Source organism: Mrakia frigida (assembly GCF_051309035.1).
Source record: "Mrakia frigida strain ATCC 22029 unplaced genomic scaffold BDY24scaffold_48, whole genome shotgun sequence".
Classification (NCBI taxonomy): domain Eukaryota; kingdom Fungi; phylum Basidiomycota; class Tremellomycetes; order Cystofilobasidiales; family Mrakiaceae; genus Mrakia; species Mrakia frigida.
This window is the reverse complement of record NW_027481233.1, coordinates 18,961-42,006: the sequence shown is the minus strand read 5'-3', so window position 1 is coordinate 42,006 and position 23,046 is coordinate 18,961. Positions and strand designations below refer to the sequence as shown.

At 53.9% G+C, this 23,046-nt stretch overlaps 7 protein-coding genes across 7 annotated transcripts; 4 read left to right on the top strand and 3 right to left on the bottom strand.

The window, feature by feature from the left end:
- Positions 1-338: 338 nt before the first annotated feature.
- BDY24DRAFT_345501 (mitochondrial carrier) lies at positions 339-1,967 on the top strand (the record flags this gene model as incomplete). The annotated part of the gene is made up of 6 exons (XM_076637599.1): positions 339-442; positions 532-611; positions 835-1,015; positions 1,101-1,294; positions 1,489-1,596; positions 1,672-1,967. Coding segments are annotated over 6 exons (963 nt in total), but the record flags the coding sequence as incomplete, so codon positions are not given.
- A 373-nt stretch (positions 1,968-2,340) lies between these two features.
- On the top strand, positions 2,341-5,752 carry ARB1 (ATP-binding cassette family ATPase ARB1). The gene is made up of 15 exons (XM_076642429.1): positions 2,341-2,511; positions 2,613-2,755; positions 2,897-3,010; positions 3,091-3,102; positions 3,175-3,208; positions 3,292-3,348; positions 3,422-3,838; positions 3,922-4,109; positions 4,185-4,239; positions 4,329-4,546; positions 4,616-4,808; positions 4,889-4,997; positions 5,086-5,214; positions 5,297-5,391; positions 5,479-5,752. The coding sequence occupies exons 1-15, from the start codon at positions 2,467-2,469 to the stop codon at positions 5,542-5,544; spliced, it is 1,875 nt and encodes a 624-aa protein (XP_076492406.1). The 5' UTR covers positions 2,341-2,466; the 3' UTR covers positions 5,545-5,752.
- Positions 5,753-5,971: 219 nt separating this feature from the next.
- TRS31 (TRAPP subunit TRS31) lies at positions 5,972-7,698 on the bottom strand. The gene is made up of 7 exons (XM_076642428.1): positions 7,512-7,698; positions 7,280-7,430; positions 7,088-7,201; positions 6,918-7,005; positions 6,697-6,817; positions 6,391-6,515; positions 5,972-6,189 (listed from the first exon to the last, which is right to left on the bottom strand). Exons 1-7 carry the CDS (start codon positions 7,537-7,539, stop codon positions 6,067-6,069), a joined length of 750 nt encoding a protein of 249 aa, XP_076492405.1. The 5' UTR covers positions 7,540-7,698; the 3' UTR covers positions 5,972-6,066.
- BDY24DRAFT_356208 (uncharacterized protein) lies at positions 7,622-14,109 on the top strand. The gene is made up of 28 exons (XM_076637797.1): positions 7,622-8,179; positions 8,273-8,341; positions 8,440-8,599; positions 8,764-8,833; positions 8,922-9,075; positions 9,226-9,330; positions 9,413-9,558; positions 9,686-9,797; positions 9,896-10,066; positions 10,163-10,287; positions 10,362-10,599; positions 10,694-10,742; positions 10,828-10,937; positions 11,010-11,108; positions 11,197-11,389; positions 11,501-11,643; positions 11,745-11,817; positions 11,896-12,020; positions 12,111-12,261; positions 12,334-12,590; positions 12,663-12,740; positions 12,828-12,939; positions 13,023-13,111; positions 13,192-13,268; positions 13,365-13,422; positions 13,506-13,557; positions 13,664-13,726; positions 13,825-14,109. The coding sequence occupies exons 1-28, from the start codon at positions 7,700-7,702 to the stop codon at positions 13,911-13,913; spliced, it is 3,648 nt and encodes a 1,215-aa protein (XP_076492404.1). The 5' UTR covers positions 7,622-7,699; the 3' UTR covers positions 13,914-14,109.
- Positions 14,110-17,944: 3,835 nt separating this feature from the next.
- BDY24DRAFT_224253 (hydroxyacid-oxoacid transhydrogenase) lies at positions 17,945-20,772 on the bottom strand. The gene is made up of 12 exons (XM_076636580.1): positions 20,104-20,772; positions 19,913-19,989; positions 19,755-19,843; positions 19,681-19,690; positions 19,521-19,618; positions 19,272-19,450; positions 19,097-19,186; positions 19,005-19,017; positions 18,831-18,943; positions 18,598-18,756; positions 18,275-18,526; positions 17,945-18,163 (listed from the first exon to the last, which is right to left on the bottom strand). The coding sequence occupies exons 1-12, from the start codon at positions 20,491-20,493 to the stop codon at positions 18,059-18,061; spliced, it is 1,575 nt and encodes a 524-aa protein (XP_076492403.1). The 5' UTR covers positions 20,494-20,772; the 3' UTR covers positions 17,945-18,058.
- A 5-nt stretch (positions 20,773-20,777) lies between these two features.
- On the top strand, positions 20,778-21,758 carry AIM7 (Aim7p). The gene is made up of 5 exons (XM_076642427.1): positions 20,778-20,795; positions 20,872-20,959; positions 21,088-21,215; positions 21,333-21,464; positions 21,631-21,758. Exons 1-5 carry the CDS (start codon positions 20,793-20,795, stop codon positions 21,703-21,705), a joined length of 426 nt encoding a protein of 141 aa, XP_076492402.1. The 5' UTR covers positions 20,778-20,792; the 3' UTR covers positions 21,706-21,758.
- On the bottom strand, positions 21,759-22,918 carry BDY24DRAFT_403821 (uncharacterized protein). Its single transcript, XM_076642426.1, has 2 exons — positions 22,452-22,918; positions 21,759-22,307 (listed from the first exon to the last, which is right to left on the bottom strand). Exons 1-2 carry the CDS (start codon positions 22,902-22,904, stop codon positions 22,110-22,112), a joined length of 651 nt encoding a protein of 216 aa, XP_076492401.1. The 5' UTR covers positions 22,905-22,918; the 3' UTR covers positions 21,759-22,109.
- Between the last annotated feature and the right edge of the window lie 128 nt (positions 22,919-23,046).

The window sequence follows — 23,046 nt, the reverse complement described above, 5'->3', positions numbered from 1 at the left end:
CCTTCTACAACTCTAACATCTGCGTAAAAATCTGAAAGAAACTGCGGCATCGAAAACACGTCACTCTCTTGCGGCGAAATCGAGCTCCCTTGTCCTCCCCTCCCCTTCCCTCTCCCCTGCCTTGAAACTGCCAACGACCAGCACCCTCAACAACTGAAACCATGTCTTTCTTTGAATCCTTTTTCCAAATCCTCTTGCTGGCGATTCTGGCTCCGATCTTTGCGTGAGTCTCCGTCTTCCCTCTTCAAACTCGACCCCATCTCTCGTTTCATTCCAAGCTCACCGTCCCTTCTCCCTTCCCTCCACCGCACGGCCTCTTCACCAGCGTCTTCGTCGTCGGTTTCCGTTCTCTCTTCCTCGTTCCTCTCGTCGGATCGCTCGTTCGATTCCGAGCCAACTTCACGCCGAGAGGTGTAGGATTGGAACAGGAGGAAGATGCCAGGTTCGTTTCCTCCCTTCTTCTTGAACTTCGCCCGCAAGCGAAGTTTCAAACCCAAGCCGCTGATTGTTTTGCTCTGCTTACGGATATAGGGTTGGACCTGTGGTTACTTCTCTGTGGGGAATGATCAAGAGAGTCAAGGAGCTGGAAGGGTTTGCTGGGTTGTACAAAGGTGAGGCTCGACTCGCATTCGGTCGTTCGCTTTTGAGTTTGGGATCCGTCCTTTTTCGTCCTTCTTCTCTTCGTGTGGCTTCCATCTTTCCGTCTGGGAGTGGTGCTCAAGAGGAACTTGATGCTGGGCAACTTTTATCAGTGGAAAATTTCCCTAGAGACGAGTTCGAACACCCTTCCTGACTCTCTCTTCTCTCTTTTCTCTCGACTCTCCCCTCGAACAGGAATCTTCCCCTACATCCTCTCTCACTCCATCAACTTCGCCATCACCATCATTTTCCTCGGTGCTTCGTCCTCCTTCGTTCCATCCGGAGCTACGGTCCCCAATCCTTCAGGACTTCGAATGGCCATCGTCTCCCTCGTCGTCACGTTCATCTCCCTCCCTCTTCTGATCCTCACGAACCGGTTCGTTCCTTTCCTTTATACTTCCTCGATCTCTCGTCTCTCCAGAACACAATCTCACAGTTTATCTCTTTTCTCACCTCACCAGAGCAATCACAACACCTTATATCCTCCCCACCGATCTTCGCTCTTTCCGAGTCTCCCTCTCGGCCCTCTTCACCCCTCACGAACGAGAGAAGCCTTGGGTCCTTTACCTCACGCCTGGTTTGCTCGCTTCGACGGCTGCCTTCGTGTTCTGGACGGTCTTCGTGATGCGAATCGTGAGGAGCGTCATCTTGCCCGGTTGGGGATCTGGTGAGTCTCGATTTCTCTCTCTCCTCGTTCTCGGCTTCCAGGTTCTGGAGGTGCCCAAGCAGCTCTACGAGAGACTAGGGACTACATCCCAACTCGAGCGTCTGAGCCGTCGAAATCAAATGTAGCGGTGTGACTGACTCCTCGTTCCTTCAACCTTTGTTTTCGTTCTCGCCTCCCCTCAGCCGACGTAATCGTCCTCCCAGAGGACGGAGAAGACTTCCCCGCCGAGAACCCTACAGCCAACCTCGAGTTCTCAGCGTTCAGATACTTCCTCTTCTTTTTCGTTCGTCGTTCTCTTCGATCACTCTTCTCTCACGACGCGTCTCTCTGACCCGCTTCTCGATCCTCTCTCGTACAGTTCCAAGCCCTTTCAACCCTCGTTCTCACACCTCTCGAAGTCATCTCTACTCGGCTGAGTCTTCAGAGGAACCACACCTCCGCCTACTCCGCCCTGCCTAGCTCCTCCGCTCCTACGTCGGAGGACATCGCCCTGCCTTACTTCGCTGAGGGAGAGGACGTGGTCGGATTCCGATCGGAGGATGAGCCTTACGAGGGGATGATGGATTGTGCGAGGAAGATGTGGGAGGAGGAAGGAGGGAGGGTGTTGGCGAGAGGGTGGTGGATCACTTTGGGCGGGAACTTGGCGAGAGGGTTCCCTTAGAACGGTTAGCAAAATGGGAGGGGAGCGAAAAACGAACGTAAATGAATACACGCAGCTCGAAACTTGGCCAGAGTGACAGCAGAAAGTCCCGAGAGTGACAGGACCAGGGAAGAAAGGGAGGAACGAGACTGCAACGTCGCGACGCGACTGCTCAGGGACGCACGACCCGGCCATAAGAGCAGGTACAGAAATTCGGCGTCCTCAAACCTTCGGGTAGGCAGATCTTTGCTCTTCTCGTCCAGCTCGAAAGTGTCAGTCCAGCAAAAACGGAAGGAAAAGTGACGTCTGGTTTGATTCCGCAGGGAGCAGACGTCGAGAGGTTCGAAAAAGTGCTCTGTCTGACCCCCAACTCCCACCCTTCTCCCTCCCCTCCCCCCTCCCCCTCCCCCCTCCTTCCCCGTGAGCTCGCTAGACTCTCTCAGACGTCACTCGAGGCTCCCAAGTTCTTACTCAACAAATCTTGTCGTTTCCCCTCCAGCTCCCCCTTCAAAAAAGCACCATGGCTCCTCTGTCCGCTTCCAAGGCCGCTCGTTTGGCAGCTAAGGTGAGCTCGCACGTTTCAGCAGCTAGAAAGCTACGAGACCGTTTGTTCTCTAGATCCTGCAGGGTCTGAGACTATTGTATCCTTCTTTGTTTCTCTACAAGGCTTCCAAGCCCAAGAAGGGATCGACCGACTCTCCCTCTGAATCCACCGCCAGCACTCCCCTCACCTCCCTTTCCACCAACCACTCGGTCGAGGACCTCAACGCTGGAATGAGGGATTCTCACATCGGATCCGCCGCCGACCGGTGAGTTTTGGGCATGTGTAGAACAACCGGTGGCGTGGAGGTGGAAAGGAAGCGAACGGGAGGGAAGGAAGGAAAGGTTGAAGCTGATCTGAGCCGACGCTCGTTGGTTCGATCTTTCTCTTGTTTCCTTTTTGACTTCAGATCCGCTACTGGAGTTCTCGCTTCCGACGCCAAGGGTCGAGATGTCAAGCTCGACGGATACTCGCTTTCTTTCCACGGACGTGTCTTGATTGAGTCTGCTGAGGTTGTTCTCAAGTGAGTCTCGAGTCTCTCCTTCCTTTCGCGTTTCCTCCCGTCCAAGCTGATCTTCTTTCCTCCTTCCTTGCCTTCTTCAGCTACGGTCAGAGGTGAGTTTGTATATTTCAAAGATGAGCTCGTTGGAGGTGAGAAGCTGATTAAGTTGCTTTCTTGCACTCTAGGTACGGTCTCCTCGGAGAGAACGGATCTGGAAAGGTGAGCTCGAACCCAAAGACTTTTTCACGACCTTCCCTCCCGTCCCTTTCCCTGACCTCTCCCTCGTTCCCCACCTCCTTCAGTCTACCTTCCTGCAATCCATCGCCGAGCGAGATATCGATATCCCTGATCACATCGATGTACGTCCCTCAGTCTCTTTTCGAACTCGCTCAGCAGCTCATCCTTTCCCGTCCCTTCCCTGTCCTTCCCCAGATCCACATCGTTCGAGGAGCCGTCGAGCCTTCGGATGTCAAGCCCCTCGACTTCTGTATCGCTTCCGCCAAGGAGAAGGTCGAGCGACTCGAGAAGCTCGCTGAGGAGCTCTCCGTTGCCGACAACGTCGACGAGCTCGCTCTCGATGCCGTCTACGAGCAGATTGAGGAGCTCGACCCTGCCATGTTCGAGGCCAAGGCTGGAGCCATTCTTCACGGTCTCGGATTCACCGCTCCTATGCTCGCCAAGCCCACGAAGGATATGTCTGGAGGATGGAGGATGCGAGTCGCTCTCGCTCGAGCTCTCTTCGTCAAGCCTCATCTTCTCCTCCTCGATGAGCCCACCTCCCATTTGGATCTCGGAGCCGTCGTCTGGCTCGAGGCTTACCTTTCCACCTACAACCACATCCTCATTCTCGTGAGTTATTTTTCTATGCTTGCTCTGTGCTGTTCGTCGTGGGACTCTCGCTGACTCTTTCCTCTCCTTCGTTCGAAAACCAGACCTCCCACTCGCAAGATTTCATGGATTCCGTCTGCACCAACATCATGGACCTGACCATGGAGAAGAAGCTCGTCTACTACGGAGGAAACTACTCGACCTACGTCCGAACCAAGTCCGAGAACGACGTCAACCAGATGAAGGCCTACGCTAAGCAGCAGGATGAGATTGCCCACATCAAGAAGTTCATGTGAGTAGCCCTTCGTATCTTCTCGTCGACGTCTCGAGCATCTGTCTGACCCTCGCTTTCTTCTTCTCCTCTCAGTGCTTCCGCTGGTACCTACGCCAACTTGGTCAAGCAGGCTAAGTCCAAGCAGAAGGTTCGTTCCCTTCGACGCGTCGAGCTCGACCCTTCCTGGCCTCTTCCTTGCTGACCACTTCTCCCTCCTTCATTTCTCTCTCTCTCCAGATCATTGACAAGATGGAGGCTGCTGGTCTCATCAAGGAGGTTTCCAAGCCCAAGGTCCTCTCCTTCAAGTTCGAGGACGTCTCCAAGCTCCCTCCCCCCATCATCGCCTTCTCCGACGTCGCCTTCTCCTACTCTGGAAAGAAGGTCGATTACCTGTACAAGGACCTCTCCTTCGGTATCGATATGGACTCCCGAATCGCCATTGTCGGAGACAACGGGTACGTTTCCTTCAATTCTACGCGTCTCCGTTCGATCTCGAGCTGATTTCGCCTCCTTCGTCCTCTCAGAACCGGAAAGTCGACGCTCCTCAACATGATCACTGGAGAGCTCTCCCCTACCGAGGGATCCATCAGCAAGCACTCTGCCCTCAAGCTCGCCAAGTACTCCCAGCACTCTGCTGATCAGCTCCCTTACAACAAGTCTCCCCTCGAGCACTTCGAGTCCCTCTTCCACGCCAAGTTCCCCGATAAGGATCTCCAGGTTCGTCGTCCCTTCGACCCTTACTTCCTCTCTGGAGATCGAACCTGACAACTCGTTGCTTCGTTTGTTTCTTCTTGCAGTTCTGGCGATCTCAGCTCGGTCGATTCGGTCTTTCCGGAACCCATCAGACCTCGCCCATCTCCCAGCTCTCCGATGGTCTTCGAAACCGAGTCGTCTTCTCCCAGCTCGGTTAGTGGTCTCTCCCACTAATCATCGTTCGTCGAGATTTCGAAGAGCTGACTCGTCTCGTCGCTTTCCTTTCTTTCTCGTCTCTCAGCCATGGAGTACCCTTCCGTCATTCTTCTCGACGAGCCTACGAACCACTTGGACATGGAGTCCATCGACGCTCTCGCCTCGGCTATCAAGTCCTTCTCGGGAGGTGTCGTAATCGTTTCTCACGATTTCCGTACGTTCTTCAGTCTCCCTCGTTCCTCTTCTCGCCGCCAACTCGATGCTGACCTTCTTGTTTCTTCTCGTTTTCACAACAGGTCTCATCTCGCAGGTCGCTGAGGAGATTTGGGAGGTCAAGGGAAAGAAGATCATCAACTTGTCCAAGGAGGGTATGACCATTGTCGATTACAAGGTCAGTCTCTCGTCTCGTCTCTTCGCCTCTCGTTCCTCACGCGTCGTCGCTGACCCTTCCTTCCCCCTTCGTTCCTTTTCCTAACAGAACATGCTCGCCAAGAGGTCGCAGGAGCAGATCGCCAAGGCCAAGCTCTCTGGAAAGAAGAACTAGATATCCATACCCATCTCGTCTCCTTCTCGTTCACGTCGTCCCTCCTTTTTTGGTTTCTCTCTCGAGTCGTCCGCACGACGATCTCTTCTCTTTCACTCGGCTTTGCCCTTCACTTCATTTTTTTTCATTTTCTCTAACTCTTCCCTTTTTTCGTCTATAGACTGCTGGTTTTTCTCTCCACCACTATGTATGCTAGCTCTCAACCGAACCGCCGCTGCGACGCGATACGTTTCATGATACGTTTTTGCTGAGCTTTGAGAAGGAGAGACTGGAAAGCGATGTAGGAGCTCGAGTACTGGGCAACGAGGCTCGACGGATCGAACGGAAGAGAGGGAAGCTCGACGCGTCCCCGTCCTCTCTCCTTCTTTCTCTTTCTGTCTCCCTTTACTCCCCCCACCTCTCTTCCTCTTCCCTCCCTCTCCTCTAGTCTCAAACAAAATCAGGCTCGCCTGACCATCCGAGTATCTATCTAGCCGACACAAATCGAACCCAAACCCCACCTGAACCCAACCGTTCCATCCATCACCTCCCACTCCCTCCGAACCCTTCCTCCCTCTCCATCACGCTCCTCCCCAGCTTGATCAGCACCACCGATCTCAAGGGGAAACCCTCGATCGGGACGGAGTGGGCTGTGACTTTTGCGGGCTGCGAACGGGTTGCGTTGAAGACGGACGGAAAGAAGGGTCAGGGTTGGGTTTGAACGACGACGAAAAGTGGACGGAAGCAGCGAGACGACGAGAGAAGGGAGGGAAAAGAGGAAAGGAGGGAGAAATGGGTGTGCCGAGGGGATGGAGAGGGCGAGGGAGGTTGAAGGGAGGGAAGAGAAAGAAAGCAGGCGACACGCACGAAATCCAACCCATCCAAGACTCCCTCAACCAATCCAGCGGTGAAGGCTTCGCACGAGAGGGACGACATATCCTTCGGGATGGAGATGTGTTGGGTTAAAGGTGGGACGTTGAGGGAGATCATGTCTGGTTGGGAGCGAAAGCAACGAAGGAAGAAAGAGACGCGTGTCAGAACGGACGAACGACGAGGCCAAGGGACGAAGGGACGCGGTGAGAACGCGAGAGGAAGCAAAAGGCGGTCAAAGGGAGGAAATGGGACGAGAGTGAAGGAAGAGAGAGAGAGTCAAAAGAACAAGAAGCGACTCACATTCATCCTCCCCTCCAAAGCTCTTCTCCAGCCCGTCCGCCGGTCGTCCAAACGCTGCTCGGTAGACCTGAGTGTGGATGAACTGCAAGCATGGGATCAAACGTGATTCTTTCTTAGGGTCCTGTGTAGCACAACAATTGAAAGCAGAAAGTCAAACGCGTCAGCGACGAAGGGCGGGCAAAGGAGGGAGGGGAGGAGATGGGAGGAGGTTGAGCTCGCACCTTCAAAGCTGCAGCGTTCCCGTTCATGTTCCTCAGAAGCAGCAACGACAAGATCCGGATCCCGACGTGGTGACCGAGCGAGGAGAGTCTGTTTCGAAGTCAAAGAGGAAGCAAACGCGTGAGTTCGAGACGAACGAGGGAGGAGAGAGGAAGGAAGAGTGCGAGCTGACCTCGCTTCCAACTCCGAGATGGAATCCACCCTCGATTGACAGTACGAGATCACTTCCGAGATCATGAACGCGTAGGCTGATAAGGATACTTCCGATCGGAGAGTTTTGTTGTATCTATACACAAAAGAACCCAGAGGAGGTGAACTTCGAGCTTGATAGGAGGGGAAGGAGAGAGGAGGGAGCTGAACGAACGGTCTCTCCAAGATGGAGCCTTGACCTCCTGCTTGACCCTGTTGAGAAGTTCGTTTCGCGTTGACTCCTATAGGAGAGCCTGTTGGGAAGGTACCTCCTGCTGGGAGGGAGTAGCGAGCGTTGGGGGAGGAGGAAGGCGAGGAGGAGGGATCTGAGGAGGAGGGAAGGAAGGAGAGAGGTCAGCTCGTCCTCACTGGGGTTCGGCGAGATGATAACGACGTGTGCTGCTCACTTGATAAGAGTGATAATCGGGAGGCCATCTTTCGGGTCTCGGTTATCTTATCTTCGGAAGTGAAAGGGTGAGATCGGTCGTTTAGAGGCTGGTCGTTAGAGAGAAGGAAGGAAGGAAGGAAGGAAAGGGTCAGCTTCGAAAGAGAGTCTCGACGCTCCCTTCTCCTTCAACGCCAACAACCCTCAGGAATGAAGCGATCTCCTCCAGCAGCAGCAGCAGCAGCAGAAGAAGTCGACGAAAAGGATCCTTCCCTCGTTCCAGCCAACAAACGAAGGAAACCTAATCTACCAGACCAAGACGAACCAGAACCAGAACCAGATCAAGACGAGCTCTCGGAGCTCGAGCTCGACGGCTTCGACGCTCCTCCCGCCAAACTCGAAGAGGAGGAAGATCTCCCAGCTGGAACCTTCAAGAGGAGGAGATTAGATAACGACGACGACGACGATGCCGAGGCGGATGAGCTCGACGACGACGACGATGAACGAGCAGGAGAAGTAGCGGATGGGAGAGGCACCCAAGCTGTCCTCTCGGAAGAGGTTTTGAAGAGATTGGCTACCAGAGGAGCAGATGGCTTCCTACCAGGATCTATCGTCAGAATTGCTCTCAAGAACTTTATGACCTTCAAGGGTGTAGAGTTTCGGTGTGGACCTGGCTTGAACTCTGTCATTGTGAGCTTTTTCCCTCTTCCTCTCCTTCTCTCTTTCTCGCTTTGCTTTTACTCTCAAGAACAATGACTAACGCGTCGGATGACTCAATTACAGGCTCCCAATGGATCCGGGAAATCCTCCATCGTCTGTGCTTTGGCGATAGGGCTCGGTTGGTCTCCGAACGTGAGCTCGCGTCTTCCTTCCCTCCCTTCTTTCTTTCCCTCTTCCCTCCCCCCTCTCTCTCTCTTTCCTCCGCTCATCATTTCCTTGGGTCTTTCCAGGTCCTCGGCAGAGGAGATCGTTTTGACGCTTTCATTCGAACGGGAGCCAAGAAGGGATACACCGAGATCGAACTCAAGTCCGCTTCCGACGACGAACCGAATCTGGTCATTCGAAGGGATCTCACATGGGGGAAGAATACGACGACTTTTTGGTTGAATGGTGAGTTGAAGGGTATCACGTTGTATCTTGGTGGTGACTTTGGGCGGTGGAAGCGTGGCTCGGTCGCTCGAAGGAACGGAGGTTCGAAGGCGACGAGCTCAGCAGCCTCGCGTCCGTTTCTAACGCGATTTCCTTTCTCTTTCTTGGGGGTTTGGGACGTCAAGACTACGCCGTGACCGCGAAGACGATCCGAGAGAAAGTCACAGCTCTCAACATCCAGATCGGGAACCTCTGGTTTGTTCCTTCTTTCTTCCTCTCTCTCTCTCTCTCTCCGCCGCGTCGCTCTCTCGCTCACCTTTCCCACTATCCCTCTTCGGTCCAGCTCCTTCATGCCCCAAGAACGAGTCGCCCAATTCGCCGAAATGTCGCCTCAGGAACTCCTTCGACAGACTCAGAAGGCCGCTGGACCGGCACAGATGACCGAGTGGCACGAGAAGTTGATTGAGTTGACCAAGGAGGGGAAGGAGGTTGGGAAGGTGAGTTGAGGACATCCCTTTCTTTGTTGAAGTGTGCGGTGGGGTCTGTGCAGGGAAGAGGGAGGAGCGATGAGGAAGAGGAGGGCGGAGGAAGCGGATGGAGGAGAGAACTGACGCTTTCCTTTGGATCGGTTGCGACGCGTTTAACAGGCCCTCGAGACGAAGACTACCGAAGTGGAACGTCGACGAGCTGCGAACGAGAGACTTCAAGCTGAAGTGAAGGATGCGGAGGAGAGGAAGGAGTTGGCTAGTCAGGTTCGTCCGTTCTCGTTTCCTTTCCTTTTCCCTCGACCAATCACAGCTTCAAATTTGCTCCTCACTCGCGTCAATATGCCAGATCTTCTTCCTCGAACACATCATCCCCTGGTCGGACTACGCGCAAGCTAAGGACGTCTGGAATGAGTCGAGAGACGCACGGAAGAGGCTGCACGCTGTTTGGAGGACTGCTGCGACGACTTTGGATCCTTATTCGCAGTTGGAGGCGTAAGTCGCTCCATTCTTACCCTCAGAGAAAAGATGAGGGAAGGGAAGAGGAGAGAGGGACAGGGAGGAGCAGGAGGATCGACGACGCGTCGAGAGCTGACTGCTTGGATTTGCTTTGGGGTTGTAGACATTTCGTCGAGCTGGAAACTGACGAGAAGGACAAGATCAAGAAGTACAAGGAGAAGGCTTCGACGGCGAACGATAACCTCAAGAGGCTGAAGTCGGATATCAAGACGCTCGTGAGTCGTCCGTTCTCTCCTGTGTCCCTCTCCCCTTCCCATCTTCGTCCAACTGACCTTGTCGCTCCCACCTCTTGCTTCAACTCGCGCTCGCTCAGGCCGACGACAAAGACGTCATCCTCGAAAACTTCGACAATCAAGAAAACCGAAGGGCCAAGAAGAAGAAGCTTTTGGAGACGAAGAGGAAGGTCGTTGCGAAGCTGGAGAAGAGCTGGGAGAAGAGGAAGCTTCCGAAGGAGGTGGATGAGGATGCTTTGAGGAGGAAGGTAGTGAGTCTCCTTCGATTATTTTCTTTCTCCCTCGCTCGAAGAGTAAAGCAGCCAACTCACTCGAGGTTTCTTTGCCCTTTCTTTGTCCGTTCCCAGCACGACGCCCAAGTCGCAGTTCGAGACCTCGAAGAACGACTCGAGACGGAAGTCGACGACGAGAGAACCAAGATCAGGAGAGCTGTGGGGGACAAGAAGGCTCAGATCGCACGATTGAGATCGAGGTGAGTCCTGATATCAATATCGAGCCCCCTCCGTCGTTGCTGACCCTCCTCCCCTCAACGCCTTCCCCAAACAGGATCAACCAACTCCAAAGCGTCAGCAACGCTCGAATGCAGAACCTCAGGAAATGGCCTACGTCGGAAGGAGTCATCAAGCTCGTCCAAATCATCAGGAAGGACAAGGCGGAGGCTGCTGAAGGGAAAGGGTCGATGTTCAAGATGGAGGTTTTCGAGCCGCCATGCTTGTGTGTGAGCGTGAAGCAGATGGAGCATGCGAGTAGGGTTGAAGCGACGATTCCTGGGGCACTCATGAGGGTGAGTGCTTCTATTCCTTCTATTTTTGTTCCCGGGAAGGGACGACGAGCTGACACGACGCGTCTTTCCTTCGTTGGGACTTTGTGATTGTCAGACGGTCGTCGTTCAGTGTCAAGAGGATTACGATATGATTGGACGAATGGGTAAGCACTCTTCGAAGGTCGAGAGAGAGGGGAGAGAAGAGGAAGGCTGATCTTTCTGTGGCTGCTTCGCTTTCCTGTCCCTCAGTCGACAAGGGAACTCGAGGACCTAGTGGACGAATAGAGTACCTTCAAGCCAACTGGACCCTCATCAACACGCCCTATCGACCTCGATCTGGGCCGGTTCCACACGAACAGGTTCGTTTGGGACTTTCGCTGTTCGTTTAGAGCTCGAGTCGAGAACTGACTCGAGGCGTCTATGTTCCTCAGCTCCTCCAAATGGGCTTCGACGGATACGCCATCGACTTCATCGACGCTCCTGATCCAGTTAAGGAGTTCCTAGAGAGCAACGGAAACCTTCATCGAAACGTGGGCTCTTCACTCTTTCGTTCGTCGTCGAGTCGAGTCGTTCCTCTCGCTGATCCCTTCGGTTTCTCTTCTCCTCCTTCACATCAAGGCCATCTCCTCTCGAATTCTCTCCGAAGGAAGCCAACTCAACACCATCAACTACGACGTCGTTCGGAAAACACGTCTCACCAACTACATCGCCGGGAATATTCGCTACTCGAACTCCAACTCGAGGTACGGTGCTCAACTTTCGAGTGCGTCGACTGTTCAGATCAGTCCGGCAAGGAGCTTCAAGAACGTCGGTTCGTTATTCCTCCCTTTTTTTTGACCCTCTTCCGCCTCTTCCTGATGCGACTGGGTGAAGCGAGGCCAAACTGATTTTTCTTTCGTCTCTTCTCGCTTTTGCGTTGCAGTCGACCAAAACGCTATCGACGAGGCCTACAGCAACATCGCTTCCGTGCAGGAGGACATCAACAAGACTCCCAAGATGCTCGAACAGCTCGACGAGACGGAGGCGGAGCTCAAGACTCAGATCGAGGAGGCGAAACATGCTTCGGTTTGTCTTCCCTCTTTCTCGTCTCTTCTCTTTTTATCGAGCCAGCGAAGCGCCCAACTCTGAGCTGACTCTCAAACCTCCTTCGGACGTTCTTGTGTTAGGACAAGGCGAAGAAAGCAGTCAAGTCCGCTCAAGATCTCGTCAAGGCGAACTTCAAGAACAAGCTGACTCTCGGTTCGTCGCGCCTCTTTCGTCTTCCGCTATCTCCCCTACTAACATAAGTTCTTCTTTCCTTCTTCGCCTCGTTAACAGACAACCAGCGAAAGACGCTCGACGAGTTGGAGAACGCTCCTTCGGAGGAGGAGTCGAACGACGAGATCAGGAGGGAACTTCGAGATATCGTGAAGGAGAAGCTCAAGCTTGATCTTCAGTACATGGTGGGTTTACTCGCTGCTGGACGCCATTGCTCACTTGGACTTCAACCGGCGAACTGACTCCGTTCTTCTTCTTCCTTTCGCTGCCAACAGAAAACCGCTCTCGTCGCTTCTCGAACCCATCAATCCCTCGTCGACACGAGTCTCGCCGTCTTCCAACTTCAAGAAAACATTGAGGAGGTTCAAGCTCAGTCGAAGAAAACCAAGAAGGAAAGTTTGGCCGCCAAGAAGACTTACGATATGGGTGAGTCTTTCTCTCCTTCGTTTGCTCAGTTGCCTCGCCTCTTCTGACGCATCCTCGTCCCTTTCTTTTCAGTCACCGCTAAGGTCCACAAGCTCAGAGAGAAGGCTCTCGCTCTCAACAAGAAGGCCGAGAAGAAACTCATGGACCTTCCCTCGTCCGAGTCGGACAGAGTTTTGGCTCGCATTGAGGTGATGACGCAGGAAGGAGAAGGATCTCTTCCTCAGCCTCGAGTGCTTCACGAAGAGCTTTTGGTGTTGACGAACGAACTGGACGCCTTGGGAGGAGAGGATCCGGCGGTGTTGGAGAAGTTCAGACGAGCGGAGAACTTGGTGAGTCGGCGTTTCGTTCTGTCTCGACTGAGAGCTCCCACTGATTCGTCGTCTCTTCCTTCTCTTGTACAGCTCTCTACGCTGGAGAAGGATCAGGCCACTCTCGAACAGAGGCAACGGACGATAACGAAGAACATCACCTCCTTCCGAGTGAGCTTCCGTTTCTCGACTCCTCGTTTTCTTGAGCGTCAAACTGATCGTCGTTGTTATTTCTCTCTCTTCTTCTCTTTCTTCCAGGGGAAGTGGCTTCCGGAACTCAGGAAGCTCGTCGCCAACTTCAACAAGAAGTTCAGTGCGTCCATGGACGCTCTCGACAATCGAGGAGAGATCCGAATCAAGGAGGACGAAGGTACGACGCCGACCTTCTCTCCGAGTTGCTTTTGGTTACGAACCGACGCTGATCCTTGCCTCCTTTCCGTCTCATTCCCTCAGACTACAACGAATGGGCTATCGAGATCCTCGTATCTTTCCGTGGAAGCCAAGCGATGGAGGTCCTTACGTCTCATCATCAGTCTGGAGGAGTGAGTCTTCGTTCTCGACGACCGAAGAACTTCGTCTTCATTTGCTCGAGCTGAACCTTTTCTTCCCCTTCGGTCCCAAGGAACGATCCCTCACCACCATCATGTACCTTCTCAGCTGCATCGAACTCGCCAACACTCCCTTCACCGTCGTCGACGAGTGAGTCTTTCTCACCTCGAAGGACGCGACGTCGACTCGACCGCTCCTTTCCCCGCCGGACACTGACCATCCTTGCTCTTCCCTTTCAAACTTCAGGATCAATCAAGGAATGGACTCTCGAGCCGAGAGAGCGGTTCACAACCAGCTCGTTGCGGTGAGTTCCTCCGTGCGAGAAATCGTCCGCTCCCGAGACAGTTCTGACTTCGCCTCCTTCTTCCTCCCTTCTCGTCTTCCCAGGTTACCTCGAACCCGGCAAACGCTGGACAGTTCTTCCTCTTTACTCCCAAACGTAAGTCCATCTCCGTCGTTTTCCCTTCCACGCGTTCCTCGTTCGAAACTCATCGCTCCGTTTGCCTTTCTCCCTCTCGCGGCGTTATCCCCCCCCCTCCTACCAGTGCTCGAAGGACTCGATTACGATCCTGGGATGCGAGTTCTCGTCGTCTTCAACGGAGAGTGGCGTGAGCATCAATCCTTCTCTACCTCTCGCTCGGACGTCCTCTTCTCGAATCCAGCTGACCTTCCCGCCTCTTTTCCCTTCGTTTTTTCGTCTTCGCAGTACCCCTCCGAAAGACGAGGAACGACACCGACGGGAAGAACTACATATCTAACCTCCTCAGCGAGCATCGACGAATTCGTAACTACTAGGTTCGATCCTCGTCGCGTCTCCGCTCGTTTCTCTCCGTCGTCTTTGTCCTTCGTTGCGTCACTTCTGTCTCTCGATCTCTTACTTCTCGTCCCCGTTGATCTTCTCTAATATCTTGACGTACCCTTACGACCTCTCCTTACCCTTCTTCTCGTAACTCCTTCTCTTTCGTCGAACATCGATGCCCTTTCCGCTCTTCGAGACGAGAACGAGCCAGAGAGGAGAGCACAAGAGCATTAAGACAGCAGTAATCTAGTAACAGGTACATAAAGAGAGCTACGAAAGGGTTGAGAGCGAAGCTGTTCCGGGGTGTCGTGATATCGTTGAAACGTAAAGGTATGCAAAGGAAGATAAGGGAAGAGAGATAGAAGTTCGTGTCTGTGTTGTTGTTCGTGTAACGTAGAACCCTACCTCGTCCTCCCTGCTCCTTCTTCTTTCATCCTACTCTCTCATCCCACCAGCCTAGTTCTCCCTCCTCCCTCGAATAGCACCATTCAAGACCCTAACTCTGTCTCCTCGAGGAGAAAGAGGTCGCCAGATCCCGTTCGAGTTCGGCTGGTTGCCCTCGAAGCAGTCGTAGCGGAACGACGAGGGTTGGAAGGCGATCTTGGGGACTTCGGCGATGAGGATGGGAGTGGAGAGGAGGGAGGATCCGGAGGAGAAGGACGACTGGCCGAGGGACGAGATTCGGATCGAGGGTCGTCCTCGTGCTTCGGTTGGGAGGGAGGGAGATGGGGAAGAAGGAGAGGTTGGAGGAGAAGGAGGAGGCGACGAGGGAGTTTGCTGAATGAAGGTTAGGGCGAGTCGAGAGACCGACCGACGAAGAAGTCTGGATCCTCGTTCGTAGACCGATTCCGTTTCGGCGGAGGGAGAGAGAGGCGGCTCGATGGACGATTGAGCCGGGGAGAAGATTCCGTTTTGGTTGCAGAGGTTTGGAAGAGGAGTGGGAGTGGAAGCTTTGAGAGCTGAGGAGGTGGGAAGGCGGACGTCGTTTCGATGGTCTCGAGGGAGGGATGAGTTGGACGAGAGGGGAGGAGACGCGACCATGTTCAGGAGGTGAATGGAGGGCTTCTTGTTGAGAGAAGGAAGGGAGGTGGTGGATTGACTTCTCATCGACTGATTCGAGGACGAGAGGGAGGCGAGGGAGGTAGGATCGTTGTGGGAGTGGTGTGGGAAAGGGCAATCGACGAGCCTCAGCGAGGCGAAACCAGCCGTCGGAGTCGTTGGCCCTGAGCTCGAAGCGGTCGACGATCCACTCGAACGAGTATAGGTTCCTCTCCTCTGGTCAACTGTCTTCTTTCCTCGTAATCTTCGCGGTGCTGACAAGATCAAAATCAGAGCGTCGCGTCAGGGGGCGACTCGAGAGACAGAGGAAACAAACCGGTCGCAATAGACTCACCATCAAGCAGATCCCCTCCCTCATCACCCATCCTACTCTCATCCAGACGGCTCAAGCTTCTCCTGCTTCTCATTCCCGCCTTCTCCTCTCCTGCAATCATTTTCACCCTCCGAACCTTCTCCTCCGCCCGACGCGCCCTCTCTCCAGCTCCCCCGTCCCACCTCTCGTATCCCCCGCCATTCGAGGGAAGCCCAACGGTAGCGAGTGACGCGTGACCAGAGAGCTCGAGTCTCTTCCGGGATTTCCAGACGAGGGAGGACGCTTGGGAGTCGTGGGGAGAGGAGAGGGAGGGATTCGAAGGAGACGCGCCGACGAGGGAGATTGAGAGTCCGAGATCGATGCATTTGGCGAAGAGGGCTTCCGATTTCGACACACGTGGAGTGATTACAGAGGGTGGTGTAGGGGCGGGGGTTGAAGAGGAGGCGAGGAGAGCGAGGAGGTAGGTTGTTGTGATTCGGATCCGAACTCGACGGCGATCCTTTACTTCCGTATCGACGGCTTCCTGCGACTGCTGCTTCTCGACTATCCAACCTTCCAGCCTTTCGACAACAACCCTCGACAGCTCCCAGACAGATCTTGAGCCGCACATAGCTCTCGTCTCCTTCCCTGCTCCGAGGATAGCGACTGCGACCTCCTCCTCCAAGTCGGACGACTTTCCACAACCAGCGGCTGGTGGTCGGACTCCTCCCTTGACGAAGATGCCGACGAGAGTCTCTATGAGCTTCTCGAGGTACTTCTCATCTTCTTCGAGAGTCTGGGGACGTGAGAGGAGGGAGGTGAGTCCGAGAAGAAGGGTGACGGCGGCGCGACCTGATTCCTGTTTCGTCCGAGTGTGTGGTTTGGGCGATGATGCAGGGGTAGTTGATAGCGGAGAAGAGCGAGGCGGGTTGAGGAGGAAGGTAGCGATCTTTAAAGTGAGCTTGGGATCGCTTTTGGGAGGATGGAGGATGGTGAGAAGGTGTCGAAGAGAGGTCGAGACGTCGGGAGAGAGGAGTAGCTGAGATTTCGAACAACAAAATCGTCAGCAGCTGTCAGAACAGTAGGGATCGTAGTCGAAGAAAAAGGGCATACCTGAAGATCTGCTTCCTTGCCATCCTCGAGAAGAAGAACTTCGTCCGAACTGGAGTCGAGGTTGGGCTGATTCGAATTTGACGACGGACTCGACGGGGTTGAGACGAAGGCAGCGGCGAGGGTTGAAGAGGATCGGACTGGTCTCAGGAGTAGAGAAGCGAGTCTGTGAGCCATGGAAGGAAAGGGAGATGAAGCTGCAGAAGAGGAAGAAGACAAGATACGAGGAGTCAGCCGACTCCGATTTTGACGATGGAAGAGGGCGTGAGTCGGGCTCCTTCTTTTCAGGGGGGCTAGGAGAGCAGGAGGCGAAGGATCTTCCGTAAAAGGTAGATGTAGAGTCTTGTCCTCTACTAGGAAACGACGAGAGCAGGGAAGCAAGGAGAGGCAGATAACAGGACTCGACAAGTCGGAGAGTCTCAGCCCACCCCGCGTTCCCTTCTCTCCCTCCAAGCAGATTGCTCCCTTCTCCTCCTTCCCAGCAGATCTTCCTCCTTCAGGTCTAGAGCCTACCCCTCTTCTACTCGTCTACACTACGAGCTGCGAAAGAACATTAATGTTCCTTGTCCTACACAGGTTCTTGCCCGATAAGAGCAAGAACCGTCATGATGAGCTTCGAAAAGGCCCTCTCTCCAATAGCTTATCCGCTCTCCTCTTGCACCACCAGATGCGATAATCGCCATCGAGAGGACCCGACAAGCCGTAGGAACGAAGAGAGAAAAGACTCACGGGAGGAAGGGTAGAGCAGAATCCTGTAGAGGAAGGGAAACCGTTTCGCCGGGGAGGGAGGAGGAGGAGGGAGGAGGAAGAGGTTGGCTGGTCCTCCGCTTCTACGTTGACCTTGATGCTCCTTGTTCTACGAGGCGACAGCGGAGGTGGTAAGGTTGATTCGAGGGAAAGAAGCAGGTGCGTGGGAGTTGTGGTTGAGGGGAGAGAGGTGCTCGTGTGAGCGAAATCGTTCAAGAATCAGCTGGCTTCCCCTCCTTCCTTCCCCCGCGGAAACAAACACTGGCCTCCTTTGTTTCGTCAACCGATCTGACGTATGGTTCCGCTAGATCCGTTCCAGTTCTGCGCCGAATCTCATGTATTCTTCAGTCCGCCTTCGAAAGAGAGGAGAACAGAAGTCAAGGGAGAGAGAAGCTCCGGAACGATGGCGAGCGAACGGACGCATTCGTTCCTCTCTTCCTTTCCCTCTCTTCTGGGCTCGTTCGCTTCTGCCTCTCAAGCTACTTTACAGACAACAGGCGTTTGATTTGAACATAGGACAGGGAAGGTGCGAACTCAAGCAGCCAAGATGGAATCCTCGACCCTCAGGTCTTCCTGAGAGGGACCGACGCGTTGCTTTCCTCCCGTTCGAAGCCACTAACCCTCGGCTAGATCTTCGGCAGGTATACACATGCTGATGTACAGACCCCGAAATCTGGTTGTCAGTCGGACCCACAGCTCGAAAGCCGTCGAGAAGAGGAAGAGTACGCTCCAGCGACGCGTCGCTCCCTCGCCTTTTCCCTTTCAAAGCTCAGTGCAGAGAGTCTTCGTCCTGAGCGTGCCCATCACACGAGATCTATCGCGGGCTAAATCATATGAGTTGTAAGGAGAGATTTCATTCTACCAGTACATTGATAGAGATGATACCGAGACAACGAGGGAGAGAGGGTGCTAAGCACAACGCGTTCTCTACTTTCACCACCTCAGCGAATCGGTCAGAATACCCTTCAGCTGATCCCTCCTCTCTTCCGTTTCCTGCTGAGCAATGTTGGGAGCCAAGTTGACAACACGTTTTTGAGGCTGAAGCAATGAGAGAGAGAAGGAACGACGCGAGTCAGCTCTGGCTCTTCGTTCCAGTTCCTTTCTTCCTTCTTCTCTCCTTTCGAAACCATCAGCGAGTTTCGAACTCACCAGCATCCCCTCGACCAACGCATCCAAGTCTCCTACTCCGTAACCGACTCCCTCCAACCCACGAGGCATTCCACCAAGCGAATCCAGGAACTCGACGACGCTCTCCCTCACTCTCGCTCCCAGACTCCCATCTGCTACTGAGCTCGAAGTCGGGCTCGCTCCGTTTCTTGAGAAGGAGCCGAAGATATCGAGGATCTCTTGGTGACGATCCGGAGAGGAGGGCGCTGTGAAAGCGAAGACGGAGGGAGCGGACTGAGTCGAAAAGCGAAAGGGTCAGACGCGACAAAGAACGACCAGCAAAACGATGGGTCGAAAGGACATACCAAAGCGACAGAGATGCCATGTGGAATGATGGGAGCTCCCAGTCCTTCGTATCCTCCCTTCTGAGTGTACTGAGGGCCGAGTTTGTTGTGAGAGGAGATGGGGTAGGAAGCAGCGTGGCAGAGATGAACTCCAGCGGTTCCGAATCCGACTCCTGCGAACTAGAGGGTCAAGGAAAATGTGAAGAAGGTGTCAGGCAGAAAGGACTGAAAGAGGGAAAGAGAGTTGAGCGTACCGTCGCAGCGAGGAGCATCTGCTTTCGAGCTTCAGCGTCGTCCTCGTCCTGGAGAACTCGAGGGAGCATCTCGACAGTTGTTTTGAGAGCCCAGAGAGAGAAGACGTCGGAGACTGAGAAGAGTAGAACTTGTCAGAATGAGGGAAAGAACGAGGAGAAGCGAATCAAACTGACTGGGGTTTCGTCCCTGTCAACGAGGATAAAAAAAGACGCGCGCGTCAGTTTTCGTTCGACCTTCGTTTCTCTATACTCGCAGAGGAGCTCACCTGATAAGCAGGTCGATCGATCGGGTTCTGAGGTCTCGGCGATCTTTGGTCGTAAGGGATCGCAGTGTAGGACTCCAGAGCGTGGAAGAGCTGCGTCGAAAGAAAGCGGACGACGCGTCGTGTGAGTCTTGAATTCTCCTCCCCTTGCTCGACTGAAGAGCGAAGAACGACTTACCACGTCCAACCCAGCACTCATGTTCACACTCCTCGGGCAGCTCTTAGTGTTCCTGCTGTCGACGATTCCCAGAGTCGGACGAAGTGCTCGAGAAGCGATTCCTGTTTTGAATCGAAGCGAAGGAATGTCGACGATCGCGGCACCGGTGGTTTCCGAGCCTGTTCCCGCTGTCGTAGGGACTGCGATATTTCGATAGAGAATGGTTAGTCACCGTGAGAGGATGAAGATGAAGAGATCAGAGACACGAACTGGCGATGAGAGGTCGAAGAGGACGCGTGACGGGAAGACCCTTTCCGACAGGAGCGTTGATGAAGTCGAGAAGAGGTGAGTCTCGGTAGACGGAGAAGCTGAATGAAACAAAACACGAATCAGTGGAAGAGCAAAGTGGAGAGTGAGAGAAGAGACGAACAGGTTGGCAGCTGAAGAACCGGAAACAGTCTCGTCAGTTTCGACGACGGACTTCGAGAGGACAGAGGGACGAACCTTTGGTGGTATCAATGACCGAACCTCCTCCAACAGCCAAGAAGTGCGAGCAGTCCCTCTCCCTCGACCAAGCGATCGCCTCTTCCCAACTTTGAAAGGAAACAAGAGTCGGCCTTCGTTTTGACGCGTCGTCCGACCTTTCCCCCGTGTGAACTCACGAAGCATCCGTCGGCTCAACCCTACACCTATCAAAAACTTCGTAGTCGATCCCATTCTCCTCCAGGCTTGCAATGACCTAGGTAAAAAAGCAGGGAAACGAAATATGAGCTCGCGGCTCGCCCCGACGCTTCGACTGGCTCGACGAAGCTCACCACCCTTCTCGACTACAAACAACGAGAGATGGACTCACAACTTTCATCGGCTCCAGTCGAGCAACAGTAGCATCCGTGAAAACTCCGACCTTCTTCGCTCCCATGTTGACCAGATCCATCCCAACTTCTCGAGTCACCCCATCCCCGAATCGAAGATTGGAAGCAGAAACTTCAAAAGCATACTCCTTGTCGCCTCTGTTCCCTACTCCCAACGAAGACATCTTCCTCAATCCAGAGACTAAGTTCAGTTGAGAAGTGTAGGAGGAAGGGGAGGTGGACGAAGACGAGCAGGAGGTGCAGTTTGAGCCGTGAGCAGGACAGGTCGACGCTTTGTTGGCGTGATGGATGAGTGAGGAGATTTGAGTCGGAGAGGCGATTCGAGATCGAGAGCAAGGAAGGTAGAGGAGGCGGGGGAGAGTGTGTCGCATGGCAGGGAAGGGGAGGGAGGGCAAGGGAGGGGAGAGATGGTGTTGGTTGGAGGTCAGGAGGAGGGAGGGAGGGAAGAGCGAGACGATCGCTGTTCGGGAAGGTCTTGGTCTTGAGCCGGAGGCTCGAAGTAGATAGATATATATATTTGGAGGAGTGGGTATCCTTTCACCTCTTCTAGACTCTGTCCGATCTACTCGTCTGGCAGAATGTATAGCAGTTGCGCCTGAAAGGGTCCGAGGAATCGCCTCCTTCGTTTGAGCTCACCTCTCCTCCCCTTCGTTCCCTTCAAACCGCCAGGATGGTTCGTCTTCTTCCCTTTCTCCCTTCTCCTCTTCCTCCCCTCACGCTAATTCCACTCTCATCTTTCTTCCGTCCAGAGTAAAACCGTCGACATCCCTCCTTCCGTAACTGCTTCCCTCAAGGCCTTCCGTTTCTCAAAGGCCTTAGGCCACTCCGCGATCTCTTGTGCGTTCTCTCTCCTTCCTTCCTCTCTCAGAAGCAAGACCCGGCTTCCGAGAACCCCAAGTGTAAGCTATAAGGAAGGTGCTGACGTTGTGTTGTTGGGATGTATGCGCGTTTTCTGTCGCTTACAGTCAAGATCAACAAAGTGAAGCTCATCATCGAAGAGGACGAGACCTTCTCTGATTTTGCTGACGTCGAAGAGCTGGCAGAGGAACTTCCTTCGAACTCGCCGAGATATGTCGTAGTCTCGTACCAGCTTGTGAGTTTTCCATCTACTTCGCTCCTTTATGGTATCGCTGGGAGAAGAGGAAGTAAACGAAGACGGAACGAGCTCATGAGCTCACCTCGCCCTTCTCCTTCCCTCCTTCTCTAATAGACCCACAAAGACGGTCGAACCTCCACGCCTATGGCTCTCATTAACTGGTGTCCTATGGGAGCTCCTCCGGAGCTGATGACCCTCCATGCGAGTGCATTGAGCTACTTCCAAATCGCAGCGGACGTGAGCAAGGTGAGCTCTCGATTCCCTTCTCCATCTCTCCCTTCTTTCCGTCTCGTTTCCTTCTCGCCCACTTGCTCCCGGGCCTTCACCGGAGAGAACTTTGGCTTCTGGTCGAGGAGATTGAAACTGAAGCTGACCCTCCTTGTGCTCGTTCTGGTTCATTCCTTGTGATCAGGTCGTCGAAGAGCGAGATGGAACAGAAGGGCTCACGACAGAGAAGTTTGAGGGTATCATGCTGGGTGGAGAGTAGCGGACTGAGGTGTGTAGACTATCTGCGATGACTTTGACGACTTTATAAGTTCGCTCTCCGGAAAGAAACGAGGCAACAGGCAAGAGAGGGAGGAAAGAAGGAATGGGCGAGCTCGGCTCCTCCAGCTGCTGCAGCCTAAATGTGAATGAAAAGAGACCAAGAGATAGCTTCAGAGGAAGAGAAGGTTGCCATAGAACCAAGGTTTGGCAGAAGCGCCGAGTTCTGAACGGGAGCGACGAAACACGACAGACGACGCGTCTCCGTCTTTCCTCCTTCCTTCGAGAGCGAACTTCTTAACCTCAGCACCCGCTCTTTGAGTATCAAGACAGGTACTCCTCCTTTTCTCTATTCTCTCTCTTTCCTGCCTCTCCCTCTCTTTGTTCTCTCTCTCTCCTTCCTCTATCTCAACCACTCGATGATCCTTCACTTCCATTCAACCCCCCCTCTCCCTCTCTACAAGAACTGCGTAGCCCACTTCCTCCTATCCTCCGGCTCCTTGACCAGCTCGATTGGACGCTTCGGCACAGTCTGGTGCACTCGAGTCTTCCAGTCTCCCCACTTCGCTTCCGAGGTTGAGTCGCCCTCGGCGAGGAAAGACGTCCCTGTTGAGAGAAGAAGCAAGGGAGAGAGAGAGGCAGGGAAAGGGAAAGAGGAGAGAGGGAGTTCGTTTAGTTTGGGGTCGAGTTGGATTAGGGAGAGGGGAGAGGAGGAGGAGAGGGTGAGAGGAAGGGAAGGAGAGGACGAACATTGCTTGACTCGATCCTCCAGGGTTTCCGCTTGAACCTGATTGAGAAGAAGAAAGCGAAGTGTAGATACACGAGTGAGTTAAGGGCCCCAGTGAGAGCCGTCCTTGTCAGAGAGCGAGCCACAAAAGGAGCGAAAACAACGAGGAACGAGCCGATCCAAAAAAGAGTGAAGCTCACCGTGGTCTCCTCCTCCTTCGATTGCCCTTCCTTCCTCCTCCTCTCCCTCTCCAGCATCACTCTTCGTTCCTTCCTCCTCCTCTCCTCCTCGATCATTCCAGCCTCCGCAGCCACCTCATCCTCCCCACCTTCAATCTCGTCCAGTCCCAACCCGTACAGCGCCAGATTCACCTCCGTCCGACTCAACGAGCCCTCCTCCTCGTGCCCTTCTCCTCCTCCTCCTCCACCGGAAGCAAACAGCTTCTCCTTCTCCAACCTCTCCAAGAACTGCTCCATGATGAAGATTTTCCTACGACTGAGCTCGAGCGCTCGCGTGTTGAAGCCCGTGACGACAAAGTCGGTCGTTCCGAGTCCGGCGAGAAGGAAGGTGTACACGAACGGTTTCCGATACGGTTTCGTCGAGAGCCACCATTCGGAG

Excerpts from the sequence above, each read along its gene's own strand:
- BDY24DRAFT_403821 (XM_076642426.1), bottom strand. The coding sequence starts at position 22,904 with ATGGAGCAGTTCTTGGAGAGGTTGGAGAAGGAGAAGCTGTTTGCTTCC. Across the intron at positions 22,308-22,451 it reads GGAGGATCGAGTCAAGCAAT|GGACGTCTTTCCTCGCCGAG; the intron begins GTTCGTCCTCTC and ends TTCTCTCAACAG.
- AIM7 (XM_076642427.1), top strand. Across the intron at positions 20,960-21,087 it reads AGGCCACTCCGCGATCTCTT|TCAAGATCAACAAAGTGAAG; the intron begins GTGCGTTCTCTC and ends TGTCGCTTACAG. Across the intron at positions 21,216-21,332 it reads TCGTAGTCTCGTACCAGCTT|ACCCACAAAGACGGTCGAAC; the intron begins GTGAGTTTTCCA and ends CTTCTCTAATAG.
- ARB1 (XM_076642429.1), top strand. The coding sequence starts at position 2,467 with ATGGCTCCTCTGTCCGCTTCCAAGGCCGCTCGTTTGGCAGCTAAG. Across the intron at positions 3,839-3,921 it reads ACAACCACATCCTCATTCTC|ACCTCCCACTCGCAAGATTT; the intron begins GTGAGTTATTTT and ends TTCGAAAACCAG. Across the intron at positions 4,809-4,888 it reads TCCCCGATAAGGATCTCCAG|TTCTGGCGATCTCAGCTCGG; the intron begins GTTCGTCGTCCC and ends TTCTTCTTGCAG.
- BDY24DRAFT_356208 (XM_076637797.1), top strand. The coding sequence starts at position 7,700 with ATGAAGCGATCTCCTCCAGCAGCAGCAGCAGCAGCAGAAGAAGTCGAC. Across the intron at positions 11,109-11,196 it reads ACGGAAACCTTCATCGAAAC|GCCATCTCCTCTCGAATTCT; the intron begins GTGGGCTCTTCA and ends CTTCACATCAAG. Across the intron at positions 13,423-13,505 it reads TTCACAACCAGCTCGTTGCG|GTTACCTCGAACCCGGCAAA; the intron begins GTGAGTTCCTCC and ends TCGTCTTCCCAG.
- BDY24DRAFT_224253 (XM_076636580.1), bottom strand. The coding sequence starts at position 20,493 with ATGCGACACACTCTCCCCCGCCTCCTCTACCTTCCTTGCTCTCGATCT. Across the intron at positions 19,990-20,103 it reads GACTGGAGCCGATGAAAGTT|GTCATTGCAAGCCTGGAGGA; the intron begins GTGAGTCCATCT and ends TTTTTTACCTAG. Across the intron at positions 19,187-19,271 it reads TGAGTGCTGGGTTGGACGTG|CTCTTCCACGCTCTGGAGTC; the intron begins GTAAGTCGTTCT and ends CTTTCGACGCAG.
- TRS31 (XM_076642428.1), bottom strand. The coding sequence starts at position 7,539 with ATGGCCTCCCGATTATCACTCTTATCAA. Across the intron at positions 7,431-7,511 it reads CCGATTATCACTCTTATCAA|ATCCCTCCTCCTCGCCTTCC; the intron begins GTGAGCAGCACA and ends CCTCCTCCTCAG. Across the intron at positions 6,516-6,696 it reads CTTTGGAGGGGAGGATGAAT|ACATGATCTCCCTCAACGTC; the intron begins GTGAGTCGCTTC and ends GCTCCCAACCAG.